The following is an 8,709-nucleotide window of genomic DNA, read 5'->3' as shown; positions in this document are numbered from 1 at the left end:
TGAGCACAGGTAAAGAGCACACACGTATGTGCATAGGTATTACAGTGAGCACAGGTAAAGAGCACACAGATGCGTGCATAGGTATTACACTGAAACCTTTTTTTTAATACAGTTACTGTGTGTATTAAGAAAACTAAATAAAATATACTAAAACACGTACATGTGACATGGTGAAATATATGTAATCAATCTTCATTGAAGCTTTGAAAATTGTTTCTTCTTAGAGGGAAAGGAGAGGTTTTTGGAGTAGTAACTGGGTACAAACAGGCAGTTTGTGGATAGAGAAGGCATTTCAGAACCGCTTGGCACACCTGGGTTCTAGCTTGTAAAGAAAATGTCAGAACAAAACAGAACAAACAAACAAGAAAAACAGTCTTCTCCAGGATTAAAGTGAGAGTAGACAGAGATGGGACAGAGGGGTATGCTCTGAGTCCCCAGGGTGGAGCTGTCAGGGAGGGACTTCATACACACATCTGCACACACATCTGTGCACACCCCTTGTCCTAGGTTGGCATCTTTTTCTTAAAACGTTTAGAATAACTTGATCAGGAAAATTCGGAAATAAATACACTCTCATGTAGAAGGAGTATTTAGTCTGAGCATGTTAACTTAGAAAAAGGGATTGCCTGTAACTTCTTTTATAAACATTTTGTAGTTCACAATGGGCCATTTCTGTCTGTACTGGAATATTCTAAAACTTCACCTCATTGAGAATGATGTCAAACAGTCCATTACAAAACATGTTTGTATTAATTCTTCCTTATTTTGAAAACAATTTTCCAGAAAAAAACATTGAAACTTAGGAGTTTAAATTATTTTGTTGTTATTTCTTTGTATAATAATGACTAAAGACACTTTTAATGTGTAGTTTTTGTAATTGAAAAAAAATTTCTTTGAAGGCTAGCTAGAGTTCCTAATCCATGTGCTCAATCCCTGAGTCTTGTTTGTTTTGTTTGTTTGTTTTTTTACCTCTTTCTAGTTTCGGCAAGCGCTCTGCAGGAAGCTTTAGGCGCGGCTGTGAGTGCATTGTCTTAGAGCCTTCTGAAATGATTGTGGTAAGAATATCTCTTTGAGAACTTTTTATTTTCCTCAAGTATTTTTCAGAAAAAAGTAAAAAGAAAAAGCTTTTTCACAAACTACTTGTTTATTGTAAAATACTCTATCTTTGTAACAGATTTACTTAATAATTATGAATTTGAATCGTAATTATAATATTGTATTTACAACACTCAAATGTAGAAGATAGAAAGTTGAAAAGGAATAGTGTTTGGTGTTTGAACTTTATAATTCAATCAGTGGTTATGTCTTTTAACTGGAATTTGGGGGACCCTGGAACTGTAGAAGTTTAGGTTTGAGGGGCTTATGCGTTAAACAAGTTCCCGAATTCCTTCAACTGAGAGGACATTAGAGACCTGCTGACCCCTTTGTCTCATAATAGTGTGATTTTAAGATACATTAAGATAAGGCATCATATGGAAAGGTAAGAAAGATGTTAGCAACATAATTATTTTAGTAAAGAATTAAAGCAAAACCATCTGTGGTACTTCTTTCTTACTGCATAAAAATAATTTAGGAGAGAATATTAGACATTCTTTTAAGGTAACAAAAGTAAAGATGGGTGGGTACAATACCAGCCCTGACTAGCCTCCTTCAAGATGGCTCTGTGGCCTCATCTGTCTTCTCGTTTAGGGAGAAAAGTCTCGTAAAGTAAATGATGGCACAGTAGTAGTGAGAGTGGAACTTTCTTGATCACATTTGGTTAAATATTGGTAGGTAATTCCAGGTCAAGTTTTTAGAGGCAATTTCAGATTTTCCCCAAAATGCTGCAGAGGAATTTTGTCAGCAGTAAGAACTTCCTCTCTGAACCTAGTAAGAAATCGCGCCCAAATCTTGTAAAATGAGAAACTAAAATGGCAGTGGTAAATTTTAGAATTATGAAAATCGTGGACAGATTATAGGACGTTCCAACACTTTAAATTGAGATTTTTTGCTCCTGTTAATGTTGTTTTTATGGAACCTCTTTTTTTTTTCTTTCTCCTTTTTTGGTGAAGTTCCTGAGGTTTCATTTTTTTGACGGTATTACAGGAACTGTGAGTGCAGCCTATGTGTAAGCAATCCTGAAGACTATAACTGATGAATAACTCACTTTGCTTGTTCCCTGTTAATGTGTTCACTAGAATTTTTAGACGTTTAGAAGGAGAAATTGTGTTTTTAAAGCAATAAATACTACATAAGCAGAAAAAAACTGAAGGCATGCTGTGTAAGCCGGAAGAGGAACCTAGTCCCCTAGAGCCATCCTGCTGGGAGCGTTTTCTGATTCATTCAGGGTTCCAGGGGGTTTACAGAGTTTCTCAAATGCATCAGATTTGTGTGTGTGTACACTACAGTTATGACAAGCAGTGGCTGTATTCATAAAGTGTAGTCATACCTCGTGACCTCTTTGACTTGTAAGTCAGCACAAAGTCTACTTAAAGTCTCTTCCTCCGAAACTACAGTCTTCCAGGGTAACCCAGATTGTCCCGAGTGGAACTGAGAATGCCTCTTCACCCAAGAGTCACTGAGGGCCAGTTAGCCTCAGAGAGGTGCGGACGCATTTGACATTTGTCTAGAGATAGCTGCAGAAATGAATGAAAGTAGACCCTGTGTAAGTTTATTTTCTCATCTGGTGTTAATGTAGAATGGTCTGACCGGAGAAATGAAATCTCTTGGGGGATTTATTTCAGGTGGACTATATGGATGAAAATGAAGAATATTTCCAACGTCAAGCCTCCCACAGACAGTCTCGGAGAAGGTTTAGAAAGATCAACCAGAAAGGTGAAAGACAAACAATTATCGACACAGTGGACCCTTACCCTGTGGGCAAGCCACCCTTACCTAGAGGCTATCATACGGTAAGTTATACAGCACAGATTTGCTGCTTCTCATAATTCTTTTGTGGTGGGGCTGTGTAAAAAGATGGTTAAAATTTGATTATTTTTGCATTATTTATTTATTCACTTTGTTATTTACTTTGAGACTGGTCTCCTTGTGTAGCCCTGGCTGGCCTGGAACTCACAGAGCCCCATCTGCTCTTGCTTGTTTTTTTGTTTGTTTGTTTATTTACTTTCCCTTGAGTTTTGCTTCTTCTTCTAGTAGAAGCACATATCCTATCATCTGAATAGATTTCAGAAAGTATTGAAACAAGAAGTGAAGAGACACAGCTTAGCTATTGTATTTTAAAAATTCTTTTCTGAGCTAGGCATGTAACTTTTGAGTTGGTATTTTGTAAGTGTCCTTCCCTTAATTTAAGAGTTTAGCTTTGTGATATCAGTGACTGATATCATATCTGGCCTTTTTTAAAGAAGTAGGTATGTGCAAAGCTTTCATAGTGATTCTGTGGGTTTTATTCTACTGTGAGACTATTCCTTCAGCTCTGTTCAATGCAGAGAACTCAGAAGAATCACCTGAAATGACTTAGAAAAAGAAACATCTCAGTGTTGATGTTCTGAAAAGCTTCTGCAGAGCAGGTTCAGAGATCCCCCTAAAGGGTGGGACCACTCGATTGCCACTGATTTCATAGATATTTAGTAAGTGAACTCCTTTTACATTTGAAGAAATGAAGCCATAGGTAGTGGGTGCTTTGTATATACTTTCATAAAGTCAGTTTAGAGACTTCTTTTTCTTTTTCTTTTTCTTTTTTCCAAATGAGAGGATCCTGAGTTCTTATGCTAATTGCTTAATATGGAAGGTGGTGGTTTATCTGGGCATGACAAACAGAAGTAGCCACTATAGAAAATTAGTTTATGAATAGATACAGAAAAATGGCTCATTTGGTAACTATTTTACACTTCCCATCTTTCCTTTCTGTAGGTAAGCACAAGTGGAAAATGTACACAGACCAAACCATTTACTCAGCTTTTAGCAACTTTAGGTTGAATACCCTCTATACCTGTTCACACACTTATTCCTAGGAGAGCTGTTTGTATTTAAATCTTTTAACAGGGTTTTGAACACCTGTAGTCTGCTTACTCCATGCACTTTTTCAGTTTATCATGGAGAATCTTTTGCTTGAGTTCTTGGAGAAGAACCGAGTTCTGTCTCTCACAGAGGCAGCTCTGTTTGCCTGTTGAAGAGACTCGGGTATCAGAAAGAGCAAAGCTTGAAAGAAGCTGGGCATGGTGGTGCCTGCCTGTTATTTTAGTATGAGGAACATGCCAGAGGCAGGCTGTGGGTGGAGGCCCACCTCTGTACATAGCAAATTCCAGGCCAGCAGGGCTTCAGACCAAGGCCTTGAGTCAAATAAGTAAATAGTAAGACTGAGGGAGGGAGAGTGGAAATCATAATTTTTTTTCATTTTCTTTTCCTGCTATTGTTGTTAATTGAAGAAGGTAATTGGTTTGGGTGTAGATTTAACATCCCAGAAAGAAGGAAATACATATTAAAAATTATAAATGCCAATACTTTAAATACATGACTATGTTTTGACATACTAATATAATTACTATTTGTTTTGCTTTGAAATTGCTTTCTCAAACTAGTTTCCATCCGAGGAAACTCTGATGAGCATGGACATCTTGCTCGGTGTTAAATGTTGATTGATTAACCTGATGAGCATGTATGGGGCACTCAAGTTGGAGAGTCATATATATCATAGCTTTCTCTCACCTGCCTTGTCTTGTCTTTCATGGGATCCTTCATCACCCTTCTATACATCATTCCCCTTTCTTGCTCTGTATAAGTATATATTTTTAACAGTATATTATCTGACCAACAGATACTTTTGGAAACAATTTAATATTAAGATAAAAATTTTTATCAATATTTACTGTATGTGACCAATGGGAATACATTTGACTAAATGGATTAAGATGGAAAATAACATGGTTGTAATTCAAAATATTGAGTTCTTTTTGAGATATAAATTGTGTTTTTGTTTTATACACACAAACACACACATATATATGGTTTATTTGGCTTAAACAGGTTTTTATGAGGAAAGCAAAATTCGTTTTATATGTTTGATGGACACAGTAAAAGAGTCTTAGATGGAAACTATTATTCTTCATTTGATGTGAGTCATATTATTCATAGCCAAATCTCTTTGGCTAGTATAGTGGGGCTGGGGTGGAAAGCTGGTCTCAGAGTTGAGTCACATGAGTATACCTGGGACGAGTCAGGATGAGTTTCCGGTGCATGGCTTAAGAACTCAGCACAGTAATCCAGCTGATCCTCACTGTCATTCCACACTAAGATGAACGTAGTCTTCGTTTTGGCAGCCGCAATGTGGAGCATGTCTGACATTTGTTCCTCTTTTCCTTTCCTCCTCTATGGCACTCATTTCATTCTGGCTCAAAGGAATGCACTAAATCTCAGGTATTGTAATCCGTGTGGTGTCTTAACACTAACCTACGTTTGTGTGTAAGTTTGCAATGTTACTAATGAATTATGGTGCTGATGTCATCTTCTCCGTCTTGTCCTGCTGTATTTTGTCCTGATGGATGAGACTTGTGTACCTTGGAAGTGTTGGTTTAGATGGAGGTAGCACAGCAGGCTTCCTTCGTGCTGTTCTATGTGTGGGTAGGCCATTACCTGAAGAATGCAAGGGCAATTGAATTATTTTTAAGAGTGATTGAAGCACTGTTTCTTTTTAACTTGTTTTGCAAATAAGAAAAACAAACAAACAAACATATTGGAATTGCCTGCCTTTTTTGTGGGAAAGCTCATGGGAAATTCCTTAGAAACTACATTTTAATTGTTCTATTGATAAAAAGCAAATTTAGAAATCCCAGGATGAGAGCATTTGGGGAATATACTGGGGAAATTTCATTTACATTAAAAAAGAAAACCAGGCTTATTCAAAAGAAGAAATGGGAGCTTTAAATCTCTTACTGTATTTTCTTATTTGCACCTTAATTTTAACCAGCCTTCATGCTTTGGTTTGCCTACATTTTAATCAAGGGGTCTAGAATACCCTAACTTGTTTCTTAATGCCTGCAATAACTAATCTGTGGTTTTCAGAGTTGGGCTGTTGAAGTTGTGGCTCATGTTTGACTCAGGGGATTTGGAGTTATGGAAGAATGATGACTCCCTGGAAGATGGTAGAGGAACAGTAACATGGCAGTGTTACTGTACAGGAGAAAGGTCATGAGTAGTTACATTTATATTGAGATCTGTCACTAATACTTTTGGGTATTGTGGGCAGCCTTCCATGAAATAACGAACTGTTTGTATACATTTTCGAGTTAAATGAGACAACTACTTTATGTTCTGTACAAGGGGATGTTGCAGTGGCAAAGCTGTTGTCCTGTTTCTTAGAAACTGCTGATTTATATGTGGGGTGGTGTGTGTGCACATGTGTACATTGGTGCATAGGTGTGTACAAGTGTCTGGAGCCCAAATCTGGCATTGTCTATCACTGTCTGCCTTGCTCCTTAGAGGTAGGGTTTCTTGCTTAACCTGGAGCCTGCTTTATCAGCTGGGCTAGCAGCCAGCAAGCCCTAGTGAGCCTCCTGCCTCTTCTCAAAACAGTGCCAGGGTTGAAGTGTGCACAGGACCACACCCTGCTTAATTTTTTTGAAAAGATTTTTATTTTGTTTTATTTTTTTGTGTGTATGAGTGTTTTGCCATGTATATGCACCACTTACGTGCCTGGTGCCTAGAAAGTTCATAAAAGGTGTCAGATACCCTGTAACTGAAATTAGGGACAGTTGGAGCCACCACACGGGTGTTGGGAGCTGGTCCTGGGTCCTCTGCAACTGTGAGCAGCAAATGCTGCAGGCCCCCTAGGCTGCTCTTGGGGTGAGTGTTGAGGTCTGGACTCTGGTCCTCTTGTTGGCACAGTAAGCATTCTTAACCTCCGAGACGTCTGCTTAGCCCTGAAACTGCTATCTGATAAATGATAAGATAAATCTAAAAAAACTTTTATTCAATTTTTAAGCCTCATGGTGGTATAATTTCTAAATTGTATAGCATTTTGTTTTAAAAGTCAGTATTTTTACTTTTTATATGGAAAGTCAGTACTTTAAGAAAACACAATTTAATAGTTAAAAAGAATCCACAAGGTAGTTTATCTTTTTATTTGGCATGAAAAATTAAGAACCTAATTTTGATTTAAAACTTGAATTCAAGTGATGTATACTTTATGTACTCTTTTAAAATTAGACATGTAACAGTAATTTAAAACAGGTTTTAATGATTTTCTTCAGACTCATGAAGACTAAGTCCATGCAGAGAGTTTTCAGGACATTTTTGTAAGGCAAGTGTGTGTGAGGTTTTCGGGGAGAATAAGTGTTTTAATATGCAGTGAGAATTCTCATTAACATTTTCTTACATTTGGAGCTTGAGACTGTTTTTAAGGTGACCAAAAGCAAGGTTGTGGTTTAGACCTTCAGCCTCCCAGTGAATGGACTGGAAGCAGGAAAGACTGTTCGCAGCAGAGACTGGTAAACTTGAGGTCAGCTCCTAAAAAGACTTTGGGACGTAGACTAGCATTGGCTTACCTTAAAGAGTTGGGTGGGAAGGAAAGCTTTCTCTGTCTTTCCTCTCATTACTTCAGGGCATTCCTGAGATATTTGTATGGCAGGGAGATCCTAGGTCCATGGTAAAGATGGAGAGGTTAGGTAGTGGAGCTGAGCTGGAGGAAGGATGGTCACATTACGTGGTTGGAGTGGTGTTGGAACTTGGCACACATCTCTTCTGGTATATTTTATTCTCTCTTACTTTAATGGGGGGTGAAATTAACTCATTGCTCTTTCCATATCAGAAAGAATAAAAAAATCATACAGAAAGAAATTATACTGGAGATTAAAGAACGCATCTCTCACATGTGGATATTCTTCACAACACTTGAGAAATGTTTAGCTTCCAAGGCTGGTTAGAAAGTTAGAATGTTCTCTACTCTTGAAGCCCTCATTGAGATGCTGTCTCAATACTGCCTAACCCGTAAAACACACCTCTGCTTTCTGAAAACGTGAATATAGTACAAGATAGAACATAGTCTGAAATTTTCAGTCTAGAAAATTTAGATAATGAAACACTTTTAGTCATTGAAAAAGATGTTTTACGCCCATTACGGTGGCTTTTGTCTTCTACAATCATTATAGGTGTTCAGGTTTTCAGTAGGTCAGGTTTAAGTTCTTGACTATGATATGCAGCAGCAATAGAAAATATTACATTGAGTTGATGTGTTGAATACAATGTGACCGTAGTACTTTTTATTGCCGGCATCTCTAAAACATGGCATCAGTATAATAAGGTGACATGTATATGAAACTTTGGAAGATCATCTTCCTTTTTCGTAGAATTGGTCACTCTATTGTCTTTTATTTATTTAGAGACAGGATCTCACTGGCTAGGCTGGAACTTAGCACTGTGGACTAGGCTGGTTTTGAACTCAGAGATTCACCTGACTTTGTCTCCTGAGTACTGAGATTAAAAGTGTGTGCTACCAGCCTGGCAGTGGTGGCACACACTTTTAATCCCAGCACTTGGGAGGCAGAGACAGGCGGATTTCTGAGTTCGAGGCCAGCCTGGTCAACAGAGTGAGTTCCAGGGTCAAGGCTATACAGAGAAACCCTGTCTCGAAAGTGTGCTACCAAACCTGACTATAATTGTTTTTTTTTTTTATTTGATTGTTTTCCTTTTTTGGTAATGTCAAATAAATCTTACTTATTTTTTTTTTTTAAATTTAATTTTATTTTATTTTTATTAGATATTTTCTTTATTTACATG

At 37.6% G+C, this 8,709-nt stretch overlaps 1 protein-coding gene across 6 annotated transcripts in view; it reads left to right on the top strand.

The window, feature by feature from the left end:
* The window catches only part of Rapgef2 (Rap guanine nucleotide exchange factor 2), a 228,872-nt gene that overhangs the window by 106,665 nt on the left and 113,498 nt on the right, over positions 1 to 8,709 (top strand). For 4 of the 6 annotated variants that reach the window (XM_031374120.1, XM_031374122.1, XM_031374125.1 and 1 more), the window contains 3 exons: positions 980 to 1,055; positions 2,724 to 2,891; positions 5,335 to 5,352. In XM_031374120.1, coding sequence (XP_031229980.1) covers positions 980 to 1,055; positions 2,724 to 2,891; positions 5,335 to 5,352 — 262 coding nt within the window. Of the gene's footprint in view, positions 1 to 979; positions 1,056 to 2,033; positions 2,645 to 2,723; positions 2,892 to 5,334; positions 5,353 to 8,709 lie in introns of those variants that run through there. The other 2 variants (XM_031374123.1, XM_031374121.1) reach the window with 2 other exon arrangements.

The sequence above is a fragment of the Mastomys coucha genome, unplaced genomic scaffold (assembly GCF_008632895.1).
Source record: "Mastomys coucha isolate ucsf_1 unplaced genomic scaffold, UCSF_Mcou_1 pScaffold16, whole genome shotgun sequence".
Taxonomy (NCBI): Eukaryota; Metazoa; Chordata; class Mammalia; order Rodentia; family Muridae; genus Mastomys; species Mastomys coucha.
This window is presented reverse-complemented; position numbering and strand designations above follow the sequence as displayed.